The following is a 15,216-nucleotide window of genomic DNA, read 5'->3' on the forward strand; positions in this document are numbered from 1 at the left end:
TTGTTTATTTGGGTCTTCTCTCTGGTTTTTTTTTTTTTAATGAGTCTGGCTACAGGTTTATCAATTTTGTTGATCTTTTCAGAGAACCAGCTCCTGGTTTCACTGATCTGTTGTATTTTTTTAGTTTCTATATCATTTTTTTTTCTGCTCTAATCTTTATTATTTCCTTCCTTTTGCTTGGTTTAGGTTTTATCCTCCTTTTTCTAGCTCTTTTAGGTGTGAGGTTAGGTTGTTTTGAGATTTTTCTTGTGTCTTGATTGTAGGCCTGTATTGCTGTCAACTTCGCTCTTAGAACTACTTTTGCTGCATCAAAGATTTTGGACCGTTGTTTTCATTTTCATTTGTTTCCATGTAATTTTTTATTTCTTCTTTGATTTCTTGGTTGATCCATTCATTGTTTAGTAGCATATTATTTAATATCCATGTATTTGTGCTCTTTCCAAATTTTTTATTGTGGTTGATTTCTAGTTTCATAGTGTTGTGGTCAGAAAAGGTGCATGGTAGGACTTTGATTTTGTTTTAATTTATTGAGACTTGTTTTGTGGCCTAGTGTGTGATCTATTCTGGAAACTGTTCCATGTGCACTTGAAAGAGTGTGTATTCTGCTGTTTTAGGGTGGAATGTTCTGAATATGCCTGTTAAATTCATCTGGTGCAGCGTGTCATTCAAAGCCACTGTTTTCTTGTTGATTTTCTGTTTGGATGATTTATCCATCGATGTGAATAGGGTGTTCAAGTCTCCTACTATTATTGTATCATTATCCATTGTTTTTCAAAGGCTTTCTTTTCTTTAGACTCTGCCTTTTACCTAGTAAGGCAAACCTTTCTAAGAAACTCTAGCAGGCTTATTATTAGCTGGATGTTAGTCACATAGCTCCCCCTAGCTTCAAGAGAAAATGGGTAATGGGGCACCTGGGTGGCTCAGTCAGTTAAGCATCTGCCTTTGGCTCAGGTCGTGATCTCACGGTCCTGGGATCAGAGCCCCATGTCAAGCTCCCTGCTCAGCGGGGAGCCTGCTTTTCCCTCTCCCTCTGCCTGCTGCTTCCCCTGCTTGTGCTCTCTCTCTCTCTGTCAAATAAATAAATACAGTCTTAAAAAAGGAAAGAGAAACTGGGTAAATGAATATTTAGATTTTCCAGCTTCTGTGGTGGAAAGCAAGGTTGAGAGTGTTGGGAGTGTCTGTTCATCAGCCAAGCAACAAATTTTGCCACAGAATATTATTGGGCCCAGCATGGCCACTGTTTTTTTCTGGTGGATAAGGAAAGGAATCAGCAAGCTGAGCGTGGTTGGGGGAGACATAATTGACCTGCATCTCTGTCCTCCACAGTCCTACTTGTTCTAAAAGCTGTGGGTAGTTTGTGTGCCAATTATGTAGACTAGAAATGATTCAAGTGAGTAAATGGTTAAAGCATTGCTTTATCCCCTGGAGACTTACTTGATCTTTCATCCTTGTGGTCAACATTGGAATGACCTAGCCAAATTATGCAAAAGATGAATGGTCTGATAACTGGATTTTGCTAAGAGAAAATTACTCATTTGTACAGTTGAGCCTATTCAGTCATTTTGAGATTCAATTAAACATTTAAAACCAAAATGTTCTGTATGTTTCACTATACTAGAATGAAAGGGTGAGTGCCATTATGTGGTGGCCAACTGGGCAGGGGGTAGGGTTGGGGTAGGAACCTGCTACACAGATCCTTCGTATTTGTTTCCGGTAGTTAATTTGGTTATGTGACTATGATGATCTTGTCTGTTTAAATGTTTTTAGTGCACGAGCATAGCTGTGTCTCGGAAATGGTTGGCTTTGGGCAGTTCAGGAGGAGGACTCAACCTCATTCAGAAAGAAGGCTGGAAGCACAGGCTTTTTCTTTCACACAGGGTAAGATTAAGGGTAGTCCTGTCATACCATTTCGACTACCTTTCGTAAATTCGAATTTCTCTATTATGCATAATCATTTGGAGTAAAAGGGGAATGTAAATCTTGAGATTTAAAAGTAAAAAATGAACATTTTTGAGACACCTAATATTTTTCCTTTTGTGTTACAGGAAGGTGCAATTTCTCAGGTTGCCTGTTGTTTACATGATGATGATTATGTTGCTGTAGCTACCAGGTGAGAAACTCCTTTAAAATGATCTGATCTTTCCTAAATACATTTTATTTTATTTTATTTTATTTTATTTTATTATTTTTTTGAGAGTGAGCCCTCATGCCAGCAGGGGGAGGGGCAGAGGAAGAGGGAGAGAAAGAATCCCAAGCAGGCTGTCTGCTGAGTGTGGAGCCCGATGCCATGCAGGGGTTCCATCTATGACCCTGAGATCATGACCTGAGCCAAAATCAAGAGTCCAAAGACACTTAACTGACTGAGCCACCCAGGTGACCCTCTAAATACAGTTTAAATTGACAGATATATTTGTATGTTTGTTAGGGTGGCCAACCATCCTGGTTTGCCTATGATTGTCCCCAATTTTAGCACTGAAAGTCTCGTGTCCTAAGGAAATCTCTCAGTTCCCTGCAAACCAGGACAGATAGATAGTTGGTCACTATGGTTTATGGAAAATGTCAGTGTGAGGCAACAATATTTCAGTGGCCTTAAAAGAGAAAGGTAACAGAGATAATTTAGAAAGTCTAAGTTCTCTTGTACTAGATAGGTGGACTAAAGCAAGGAAATTAGTACCTTGACTTTCTACTTTTTTTTTTTTTTTTTGAAGAACAGGAGTTTGCATGTATATTTAATATAATTGATACTGTGATACAAAGAAATTGCACCTTTTTCACCATTGCCAAAAATCTGCCTCTGTGACTCATTTTCTTGCAGTCAAGGTCTCGTAGTTGTTTGGGAATTAAATCAGGAGCGTCGTGGGAAACCAGAACGAATTTATGTGTCTTCAGAGCATAAAGGCCGAAAAGTTACAGCTCTCTGTTGGGACACAGCTCTTCTTAGAGTTTTTGTAGGTGATCATATGGGGAAAGTTTCTGCCATCAAACTTAACACTTCTAAACAAGCAAAGGTAAGAATCAGTCCAGTTCTTTGTGTATGTGGGTGAGATATAAGATACTGTCTTACATAATTTCAATTGAAGGACACAATTATATCTATTATATTTCTTGGGGGACTGATCTAGAGCCCAGACTATTAATTTTGAGGAGACTTGTTTGTGTGTAGTACATATAGTAGCCTGGTTTAGCTTGATACTGTTGCAGGGTATCTTTTGTGAGTTAACTTCAATAATTTGCACATTGTCTATTACAGTACTCTGTAATTCACCTGTATGGCACACTTAAATTAAGCATTAATACTAGAGTATTAATAAAGTTAAGATGCGGGACACCCGTCTGCCTTCAGTTCGGGTCATGATCGCAGGATCCTGGGATTGAGTCCCACATCGGGCTCCATGCTCAGTGGGGAGCATGCTTCTTCCTGTGTCTGCCCCTCCCCCTGCTTGTCCGCGTGCTCTTGCTCTCTCTCTCTCGCTCTCTCTGACAAATAAATAAAATCTTTAAAAAAAAAATAAAGATAAGATGCCTCTTTTTTTTCTTTCCTTTTTTTTATTTTGAGAGAGAGAGAATAAATGGGGGTAGGGACAGAGGGAGAGAATCTTTCAGACTCCTCGCTGAGCTCAGAGCCTGATGCAGGGCTTGATCCCAGGACCTATGAGATCACGACCTGAGCTGAAACCAAGAGTTGGACGCTTAACTGACTGAGCCACCCAGGTGCCCCAATAAGATGCCTCTTTATTAGTTGTGTGAACAAAATGGGAAACATAGAAATGGTATCAGTTGTCCAGGCTCCTATTCTCCTGGTCCCTGTTTAGAAGAAACTCATGAGTCTAGGTATATTTTTTTCTCAGAATGGATGTAACTTACCGTAAATTGAACCTTAAAAGGTACCTCCTGGATTGTGTTCAACTGCCGGGGTCCCAGGCTTCCTGCTACAGTTGTTGGAGTAGAAGGGTTAAGTTTCAGGTTATCCTAACAGAATGCTCCTGTCTCTCATTAAGGCAGAGCAGACCAAATTCTTACTGTCCCTCTTCTCTAAAATTGTTGTAGTGGGGAGCTTGGCTTATTTCCACATAGGATCTTTGCAGGAAAGAAGAAATCTAACTACCATTGGCTTAATTATTTTGTTTTAATTAACACATAAGAATATTCTTCTGATTTGGCCATGGTAACCCATCAAAGTTACCTCTAGATTCCTAACATATTTTTGATCCCAAAAAACATTCGGAACCTTACAGGTAGTATAGCCCTAATTTGTCTTTTTTTCCAAAGGGAGAAGTACTGTTTTCGGTGTGACAAAGTTCTGTCACATGTTCCCAAACTTGCTTTTATCTTTGTCATTCCAGCTTCTAAGATTAGATAACCAGAAACAGAGCCTTAAGAGTTGTCTTCTACAGTTATGTAACAAAGTATTTCACAGCTTTTTAAATGAGTGAAACTTTGATATCCTAATAGGCAAATTAAATTTTGGCCCATTTAAAATTTTTATTTTGCTATCCAAAATTATTTTCACTTAAAAGGTAAAGAGAAAGAAATTGTATGGGTATGTAAAGATGAGTCTTCTTTCCTTGTCATGTCTCTTTTAGGCAGCTGCTGCCTTTGTGATGTTTCCTGTTCAGACGGTAACAACAGTTGACTCCTGTGTTGTGCAGTTAGATTATTTGGATGGAAGACTACTTATATCTTCACTTACTCGATCCTTCTTGTGTGACACTGAGAGGTATATTGACCAACCATGAGTCATAGGTTATGCAGAATTCTAGAACTCTCAGAGACTTAGAAGTCATCTAGCCCAAACCCCTTCGTTCAGTAATACAGATGCTAATGAGGAACCAGCTGTGTGCAAGCTGATGTTAGAGAATAGGAAAGACGGGAGACTGAGACAGTCCAGTGGGCAACTAAGACAGATGTTCAGTTAACTCCATGAAGTATGGTCAAAGGACCTTGAGGGAAGGCCCGACAAAGGCCTGTTTTAATATGGGGAATCAGGAAGTCTTCCTTGATTGAATTTGTTGTTGTTGAGATTTGTTGTATGTTTAATAGAATTTTACTAATGGGTAAAATTGGGTGAAGAATAATTAAGAGCTTAGTGAAGCTGACAGATATTTTACCAAAATCTCAAGGGTGGAACCAAAGGTTCAGTGAATGGCAAAGGAGTGTTTCTCTGAACAGATTGGTCTCTGAAACACCAGAACAAAATAGGAAACAACTTGGAATAAGTATTATGTATCACTGTGCTAAAGTTCCTCAGCCATCCTCACTGCAGGGAAATTTTCACTCCTGATTCTTTTTTCCCCACTACCATATTCTTCAGGACCAGCCACCCTTTTGAATATTTATTAAGGAAAATTTTGAGCATACATAAAAGAGTATTGTATATTGAATCCCCATGAAACCACTCGGCAGCTTCAATAATTTTGATGATGATTTTTGGTAGGCAAATTTGGAGTAAGAGGGGAAGGAAGGGACATTCTAGCAGGAAGGAACAGCCTCTTGGGGAAAAGTGAGAAAGAATTAGGCATATTTTAAAACCTACCAGCCTGGCTTAAGTAGGGGAGTTGGGGAAGATCAAGTTGGTAAATTGGCACCATAGAGTGACAGCCTTAAATGTCACATTAATTAAGTGGGTTCTCAGGTCATTTTAAGAAAGTGTGCATATAGAATATCAGGATTTGAAAATTGATGTCCTTAGAATTCTCCAGGCTTGGAAAGTCTTAATTTCCAGGAGTTTATACATCTCAATTAGAAGGCTGCTATTCTAGAAAGCAGGAGATTATTACAAAAGGTTTGAAGGAATGTATTCGGAGTCAGGGATGGTAGAGGGAAGGTTGGGGAGAAGGTATACTATGTATTTATTTTCTTGGATGGGAAAGGCATGTGGAAAGGAGGCCAGTTATAGCAGGTGGCAGGTGTCTGATACCAGAGAACCTAGCTGGACAGCAGAGAGGCAAGGCTTTGAGATGCACCTGGTCAGTTTACATGGAATTAGTGGGAAGGAGGATGTACTTGGTTCTGACTTGTCTCAGACAAGTTAGACTTCTCTGAAGTTAGACTTAGAGAATTGGAGATCATCTAGTGTCACCCTTTCATTCTTGCAGATCAGAAAGCCTAGGCATCCCAAGTGATAGAGCATGCCTACAAGACTAGAACTTTTCTGTCTCAATTCTGTGCCTCTGCTCTTATCTCACAGTTCCCCCAAAACATCCTTTGACGTTGGACCTTTGGCCATTAACTCCACACTTGAGATTTTTAAAGTATTAACTTCACCAAGTTCCTAACTATTTTTGTCTGTAGATTTTCAAGTTTTCCAAGGGACCCAATTTAGAAAGATACATGATAGACTTTTTTTTTTTTTTTTTTTTTTTAAAGATTTTATTTATTTATTTGAGACAGAGAGAATGAGAGAGAGAGAGAGAGCACATGAGACGGGGGAGGGTCAGAGGGAGAAGCAGGCTTCCTGCTGAGCAGGGAGCCCGATGTGGGACTCGATCCAGGGACTCCAGGATCATGACCTGAGCCGAAGGCAGTCGCTTAACCAACTGAGCCACCCAGGCGCCCCTATGATAGACTTTTTAAAATAAAGAGCTAAATAAGTAGAGGTTTATTTTTCCTTCTGTGCAATGGAGTTGCTATTCATCATTTTCCCATTCACAGGGATGTGGCTAGAGTTGGTTATGAGAATAACATAGATTCTGCTGCTAGAATAACATGTTAAAGAAATGCCCACTTCCTGTTAACTGGAATTCAGTATGGGGGGAAATGGATAGTACAATAATTTTAAAAATACATTTATGTTTAAAATTTTTTGTTTGTTTCAACCTATATTCCCTCCCAACAAACAGCATTTTTTTTTTTTTTTTTTAAGTGGGCTATACACCCAGCATGGAGCCCAATGCGGGGCTTAAACTCATGACCCTGAGATCAAGACCTGAACTCTGAGATCAAGAGTCAGACGCTTAACCGACTGAGCCATCCAGGCGCACCAGCATTTTTATTTTTGAAAAGGGGGCTCTTAGTAACTAATTGAAGGGATAGATATGAATTTTCTTCTCCTGCCAGCCACTGGCTACTTTCTGTTAGTATTGTTGATGAGCAAGGTAGATCCCAGGAAGGAATAGAAAAAATAGAAACAAAGAACTATGGTATAGGGGAGAGAACATTGACTAATGGAGCCTGACAATATGATTGCAAATTCTGGCTCTGCCACTTTTTAAGCCATGCCATATGTTGGTTTCCCCATCCAGAAGGTGGAGATAGTTTTAAGGATTAACTAAGATAACGTATATGAAATACTTACTAGCCTTGTGCCTGTTACATATTTGAAAATGTAGAAAGCAAGGTTAATGAGCATACGAGTAAGAATGAGTTGCCTATATTTGTTCACTCAGCAAACATTTATTGCACTCTTCTGGACCCTTAGCACTGTATTAAGCATCATAGAGGATATAAGGTAGTCAAGAAATAATTTCCCAAATAAGGAACATAAGTAATAAATCCATAACTTCTTAGATGGCTCTGTATGCATTTCGAGGCACTTTCACATCCATGTTCTCAGGGTATGTACTGTTCTTACAGTTCATATACTAAAGCTGAGGTTACATTTTACTCATGAAACAAATAAGTACAGGGATATTTATTAAATTATGTCTAAGGTCACCTTGTAAAGTCACACCAGAGAGCATATGAGATCATTCTCTACTAGAAGAGTTTGAGTATATAGAGCACTGCAATGTCTGGTTAGTGCTTTCTGTAGGCCAGATGCTGTGCCTGGGCATTAAACTAAAGAAGAGCAAGAAATGGCCTTTGTCTTAAAGAAGGTCGTAATCTATTGTTCTAATAGACACAGTTGCCCTGTATAATGTGGTGAGTGCCCTGGGAAGCATGTAATTCAGCTTATGGGCATCGAAGAAGTCTCTTAGCGGAAGAATGATGAAGTCCTAAAGAATAAGGAAAGCAGGTTTTAGATTGAGACACCTTCACATTGTCACTTTCCATGTTCCCAGGCAGTGTACTAAGCTCTTCTGTCGATTTAGTTTACGTAATCATAAGGGAACAGAATGTTCGAAGTTGCAGAGTTTCAGAAGGACTCAGCATTTGGAGGAAAGAGTGAGGAGTTTACTGGGTGTTTGTAGTACAGGAATGGCTGGAAGACAGGGTTGGAGAGGTAGCTTAGTAGCTTCCATGGAGTGTCCACCTTTTACAGGCGATTTGGGATGGATTTTTTAAATAATTTGTCAATAGGATTTAAGGGTGTATGAAGTGGTTTGCTAGCACTCATTTTGTAGATTTGAAAGGGGCCTTCTATTAATTATGAGCCCCTATTCTGTGGATAATAAACTGAGTACTAATGTGAAGTGGTTTGCTTCCTGTTATAGAAATAGTTAATGGCAAATCAAAGCTAGAGCCCTGTTTTGACTTTCCAAGCTGCTGTTCTTTCCAGAGAGGACATTATGGGAGTGGTTATTATGGCCATGCTGCTTTGTAGTGCCATTGTTTTTGACTTTTTTTTAATAAGTAAACATGCTTTCTCTTCTTTTTTGGGGATTAGAGAAAAATTTTGGAGAATCGGAAGCAAGGAAAGAGATGGAGAATACGGAGCTTGTTTCTTCCCTGGAAGATGCTCCTCAGGCCAGCAACCCCTAATATATTGTGCTCGCCCTGGCTCCAGGATGTGGGAAGTGAACTTTGATGGGGAAGTTATAAGTACACATCAGTTTAAGAAACTCCTCTCGTCACCACCTCTCCCTGTGATTACTCTAAGGTAATGATTTGTATGGCTGGTAGGGACAATGTAAGGAATTTAATTGCAGGAGTTGTGTTGAAATCTCTAATATTCTAGATGAGTTAAAGATTTTACTATGCCTTCTAAGAGTGAAGGAGAATTTCTATTAAAGACTTAGAGAAACCAAAAAGTCTTTAACCAGTTATCTTTGGTATGATTAAAGTAGATTGAACAGAGGCAGATGAGTTAGATAGAGCAAAACTTTTCCTATGTAGGGAACAGCATACTATTATGTTGTGATTCAATCATTAACAGACTGTTTACTTCCTAGATCAGATCCTCAGTATGATCATACAGTTGGATCCTCCCAATCTTTGTCTTTCCCCAGACTCTTGCATGTTAGGTAAGTTTCTCCGTTTGATCTTTCAGAAAAAAAAAACAAAAGCAAAAACAAAAACCACTTTTTCTCTTTGCTTCTTGTTCACAGGCAGTTAGCTTTTTATTTAAGATTTTATTTATTTGAGAGAGCGAGAGAGAGAGACAAGCCAGGAGTGAGGCAGGGGGAGAAGCAGACTCCCCGCTGAGCAGGGAATCTGATGCGGGACTCAATCCTAGGACCCCGGGATCATGACCTGAGCCAAAGGCAGACACTTAACCAACTGAGCCACCTGGGTGCCCTGGCAGTTAGCTTTGTTTTTGTTTTTTAAAGATTTTATTTATTTGACAGAGAGACACAGCCAGAGAGGGAACACGAGCAGGGGGAGTGGGAGAGGGAGAAGCAGGCTTCCCACGGAGCAGGGAGCCTGATGTGGGGCTTGATCCCAGGACCCTGGGATCATGACCTGAGCCGAAGGCAGACGCTTAATGACTGAGCCACCCAGGCGCACCCCCGGCAGTTAGCTTTTTAAAAGGTTTTTGTACTAAACTGTTTTTGAAAAATTAGGAGATGCCTATGTTACATGAAGTGTTATAAGAGGAATAAAAAGATCATAGAAATATGCTGCTTTTTTTTTGGTTTCAAATTGACCTCAACCAATTGGACAGTCTGTAATTGTCAGGGACATTCTGATAATTAGAGCTAAGAACTGTCGGTACTGTTCCTTTCATAATCTCCCCTACCTGGTGGGAGGTTACAGTGAAAGCAAGTCTCAGACTGAAGTCAGCCACACATGTGTATGTCAGAAACCTAATTGTAGAACTTTTCCTTGTAAGCTTGGTAAGCTTTCAACTCTGTGTCCTTTAGGTGCTCTGACAAGTACCTTGCATGAAAGATCTGCTTGAGGCACATATTCTAACCATATTCTAACATTTTTTTAGACGGGGAGAGCACAGAGGGTGAGTGAGAGGGAGAAGCAGACTCCCTGCTGAGCAGAGAGCCGGATGTGGGGCTCGATCCCAGGACCTTGAGATCATGACTTGAGCTGAAGGCAGATGCTTAACTGACTGAGCCACCCAGGCGCCCCACATTCAGCCATATTCTAACATCAGGGTTCGGCTAGCCTTCCAGTTGGATTAGGTGCAAAAGTCCACTATTAAGTGGCAGCACAGAGTGCCACCAAAGGCTGGGTTTGCCGATTCTTATATCTTGTTCTACACGTGTGGTAGTGCCGGTGTATGATTTCCAGCCAATCTCTGTATCTTGAACTCATTTCATCAGTGGATATTATTTCTAATATCCCTTAGACTAATGTATAAGATCTCTAAAGCAGATTCAGAGAATGTTATTTTAGACGTTGTTTTAGGATAGTCTGATTGGGTTCTTTCATCAAAGGCTAACTAACTGCTCTTAGAATGTGATTTAAAAAAAAAAAACAAGTCTTGAAATGTTAACTAATTGCCCCTAATGTACGTATATGTCACACTGCCTACACTGACGTATTTAAAATTAAATTGTAGACAATTTAACATATTCCTAATTCGCTCCGAAAATGACTGAGAAAAGATGACTATTTGCTCATAATTAGATAAAGCATATTAGAAACTCTTGCTTTATGGCACTTATTATGATTTATAATTACATATTCATAAAACATTTATGTCTGTCTTACTCTTAGACAGTTGCATAAGGGCTTTGTGTCTGTTTTGTTCCTTACATTATTCTCAGCACTTGGCATAGTGTCTGGCACGGGATAGACACTTGCTGACCGTGGTTTGATTTGCGAGGAAGCCCTTTACCCAAGAGTGTGTTTTCTAATGGCAAGGCCGCAGTCGGCTTGGTTCTCCTGGTAGAGTTATTCCTTTGAGTTAAGCTATTTAAAGCTCCTGTTACAGTTTCTGCCATAGCATACAAAGCCCTTGATGATCTGGGTCTGCCTACTCCGCAGCTTAGGTAATAATTAATGCCACTTTGAAGCCTGTGCTGACTCCTCCAGCAGGATTAGATTAGACACTTACTCCCAGGCGCTATTGTCACATCTTGTTCATTCCTCTGTCACCACCCTTCTTTCACTGTACCATGAATATCCAAGCCAGCACCAGATTGTCAACTCCTTTGCTATGGGCTCGGTCTTAGACACACAGAAGGCTCTCAAGTAACAGCTCAGTTAAACAATTCAATAAAGATTTTTTTTTTTTTTTAAACATGAGTAGGAGGGCTTTTTGTTTGTTTACTTTTTTCCCCACCTATATGCTTGTGTCCAATGGTAACCTTTACTGTTACACCCACAAATCCCAAAGGAAGCAAATTTATATACTTTGTTTTCTTTTGGGCAAACAGTATCACTTTCCCTTCCTTGACTTTTATTTTATTTTATTATTTTTTTAAAGATCTTATTTATTTGAGAGAGAGAGATAGCGAGAGCAGGAACACAAGCAGGGGGAGTGGGAGAGAAAAAAGCAGGCTTCCCGCTGAGCAGGGAGCCCGACTTGGGACTCGATCCCAGGACCCTGGGATCATGACCTGAGCCGAAGGCAGACGCTTAATGACTGAGCCACCCAGGTGCCCCTCCTTTCCTTGACTTTTAAAGCAGTGCTCTTAGGCTGTGTCCTAGTCTGTTTATTATCAATGAAAGTACAAGGGAATGAGGGATGTATAAATTACAAAGTATGAGCTCACAGAAGCCCCCCACCCTAAGATTTCCTAAGGAATCTTTCCAAGCCGAGTATCAAGTTTAGTGTCAAAATCATGATCTTGCATCTCTACTCAGGGATCCTCTGGCTTCTTATTTTTTTCTTCTTTGGCTCCTGAACGTAGCCTTCTAGTTTTTCTTCCTTCGGATTAGCATTCTGACCATTTCTTCCATCTTTGTGTCAAAGATTATTTTCTCATAGGGACAGTGACCTTGTCTTACATTGGCAAAATGTTTAATATTTGTGTGAGGACCTAGTTCCTTTTAAATATCACTCCTAGTGTTTCATAGCCACATAGTACCATTTTTAGTATTCTTGGGGGTATAAATAAAAAAAAGTCCCTATTTTTTTGTTGTTGTTGTTTATTAGAGAGTGCATGCGTGCACGCGTTGGGAGGAGGGGCAGAGGGAGAGGGAGAGAGAAGCTCAAGTCAGACCCCCAGCTGAGCATGGAGGCTGACACAGGGCTCGATCTCATGACCCTGAGATCACTACCTGAGCCGAAATCAAGAGTCAAACGCTTAACCAGCTAAGCCACCCAGGTGCCCCAGTGTCGTTCTTTTGTTGGAGAGATGTGGTGTTTCTACAAAAAGTTTAACAATAATAAAAAAGAAGGGTTGCAACAGTGCAGTACGTGACTAAGTGCCATATGAACAGGGTTGACAGGAAATAGGGTGAGTGCAGAAGGAAGAGCAGTTGCTGTGGGCTCTTGGAGGATTCTCAGAGGATTCCAGAGGGGAGTAACACTTCTGTGATCCTTGGGAGGTGGCTAGAGTGAGAGCATTATAAGCTGGGATGCCCTGACTGAGGGGAAGAAGCAGAGATGACCCATTGGTATATGAGAAATAGTAGCAGCCTTGAGAGAGTATATGAGTAAATATAAGCAGAGGAGTATGGAAAGAGATGAGCAGAGATGGAGAGTACCAGAGGACTGGAAAAGGTGGCCCAGGAAAGTGCAGTGTCCCAGAGTCCAGGGAGGAAGGAACAATCAGGAGGGTTGGCCCCTGCTTGAGCATCAAGAATAAAGGAAATAAGGAAGGGTTATTTGGTTTGGCACTTAAGAAATCTATGACTTTATGGAAATGCAGTATGTGGAATAGTCAGGGTTCTGGGTAATAGTTGGTGGGTGGGTCAGTGAGGGTAAATGAGGGAAGAAGTAGATTCTGTAAGGTGTAGAGTAAAATTTAGTCCACGTGTTGGAGCCAGACTTTCCTTGGGTCTATTATTTCATCTGAGTTTCAGGGGTTTTTGTTTTTGTTTTTATAAAACAGGGAAAAGCACACCTATCTTGATGAGTTGCCACAAGGTTAGATAATACAGAAAGAACCTTTGATAAAGATGCTGGCAGATAGTTGACCAGGAGTTTACAGACTTTTATTGCCTGCACACAACTAAGGGCATCAAAATAGTACTATCCCTAAATGTGGCTCGCTAGAGTGATTTGTGGTGGGGTATGTAGTTTGTTTTAAATGTGCCCTCTTCATACCAGTGATGGGAAGTTTAGCTGCTTTCACAAACATTAGATACAATACCAGCCTTTTCTTTTTTTAGAAGGTTTTTAGTGTATGTATCTAAATTTTTCCCAGTTTGGCACCATATTATGCTATTTTTTAAGGGGCTCTTGTTACAGACATAAAAGAGGTGTTAGGACTTGATTAACTGGATCACTGTTGTATTTTCTTTGTACAATCTCAGTTTAATAGCTGACGTGAGGGTCTGAATTCAGGGAATTAGATCATAAACTTCTGTATCCACGCAAACTAGAATTCTCTTAACTTCTTCCCTTTTCTTTTGTAGTGAGCACTGTGTGCTGACTTGGACAGAAAGAGGAATTTATATTTTCATTCCTCAGAATGTTCAAGTTCTTCTCTGGAGTGAAGTCAAAGGTAATTATATTTTTCTTCTTTATGTAATTTATTTTATTTTTAAGGATTTTATTTACTTATTTGAGAGAGAGAGAGAGAGAAAGCATGAGCAGGGTGAGGGGCAGGGGTAGAGGGCTCCCTGCTCCGACGCGGGGAACTCCGGGATCATGACCTGAGCCAAAGGCAGATGCTTAACCGACGGAGCCACCCATGTGTCCCCTTCCTTATAATTTTTAATCTCATGCTTGTGAAAGATTCAGTTATCGTAGGAGAATTCTTCTGCAGTGTGAAAAGTAGAAAAATAGACTGAGGTGGCGTTTCTTTTAAAGATTAATGTCGGGCGCCTGGGTGGCTCAGTCAGTTAAGCATCTACCTTCGGCTCAGGTCATGATCCCAGAGTCCCGGGAGTGAGCCCCACATTGGGCTCCCTGCACAGCGGGGGTCTGCTTCTCCCTCTACCCCTCACCCTGCTCGTGCACTCTCTCTTTCTCACTTGCTCTCTCTCTCTCAAATAAATAAAAATCTTTAAAAAAATAAAGATTAACGTCCTAGATGTTTCCCATTGTAATGTATTTCCCAAGCATACACTTGTGAATTTGTGTTCAGTTATTCAGTTTTTCATGGATAATATTATTTTTTATTTTTTATTTTTTAAGTAGGCTCCATGCACAGAACCCAACATGGGGCTTGAACTCAGAACCCTGAGATCAAGACCTGGGCTGAAGAGTCAGTTGCTTAAGCGACTGAGCCTCCCCTTGGTGCCCCTTCATGGATAATTTTAAATACAATTTTCACTTATTCTTAAATATTAGTAACCACTGCTAAAGATTGAATGGGTTAATTTTTTCCTTCTATTTACCCTGAATCTTTATCCCCATTATAAGTCTTGCTTTAGCTTCCGTTTTGTGTCTTAATAGTTTGAGGTTCAAGAAGACCTTGTGGGGGGTGCACCTGGGTGGCTCAGTCGGTTAAGCGTCTGCCTTCTGCTCAGGTCCTGATCCCAGAGTTCTGGGATCGAGCCCCGCATCGGGCTCCTTGCTCAGCGGGGAATTTGCTTCTCTCTCTCCCTCTGCCTGCGGCTCCCCCTGCTTGTGCTCTCTCTCTGTCAAATAAATAAAATCTTAAAAAAAAAAAGTCCTTTTGGGAACAGCATTTTACATAACTGAGGCAGAGAAAATCTCTGGTTTTTTTAGTTTAAAGCAAAATGAAAGAAATCTTGCATCATTAGCATTGCTAACTCAGAGAATATATCTTATCCTTTTGGGTCATTTTCTACATTGTAGAAATGTAAGAAAGAGGAACCATTACTTACTGATCTGATTAATACTGATTTCTTGTGGATTAAGTTGCTAAGGTTGTCCCTCGAAAACAAGTTTGTTTTTTAAAAATTGACATATACAGTGTATGAGTTTAAAGTATACAAAGTATTGATTTGATACAGTTATATAGTTAACCCTTGAACAACATGGGGACTTAGGGCCATACACCCCTGCACAGTCGAAAACCTGCATGTAACTTTTGACTCCCCCAAAACTTAACTACTAATAGCCTGCTGTTGACCTTG

At 40.3% G+C, this 15,216-nt stretch overlaps 1 protein-coding gene across 4 annotated transcripts in view; it reads left to right on the forward strand.

The window, feature by feature from the left end:
* Positions 1-15,216, forward strand: part of HPS5 (HPS5 biogenesis of lysosomal organelles complex 2 subunit 2) — a 45,839-nt gene that overhangs the window by 11,687 nt on the left and 18,936 nt on the right. For all 4 annotated transcript variants that reach the window (XM_078058324.1, XM_078058325.1, XM_078058323.1 and 1 more), the window contains 7 exons: positions 1,768-1,878; positions 2,046-2,110; positions 2,816-3,008; positions 4,584-4,717; positions 8,546-8,758; positions 9,051-9,122; positions 13,585-13,673. In XM_078058324.1, the coding sequence (XP_077914450.1) occupies positions 1,768-1,878; positions 2,046-2,110; positions 2,816-3,008; positions 4,584-4,717; positions 8,546-8,758; positions 9,051-9,122; positions 13,585-13,673 (877 nt within the window). The remainder of the gene's footprint in view (positions 1-1,767; positions 1,879-2,045; positions 2,111-2,815; positions 3,009-4,583; positions 4,718-8,545; positions 8,759-9,050; positions 9,123-13,584; positions 13,674-15,216) is intronic.

Source organism: Halichoerus grypus, chromosome 11 (genome assembly GCF_964656455.1).
Source record: "Halichoerus grypus chromosome 11, mHalGry1.hap1.1, whole genome shotgun sequence".
NCBI lineage: Eukaryota > Metazoa > Chordata > Mammalia > Carnivora > Phocidae > Halichoerus > Halichoerus grypus.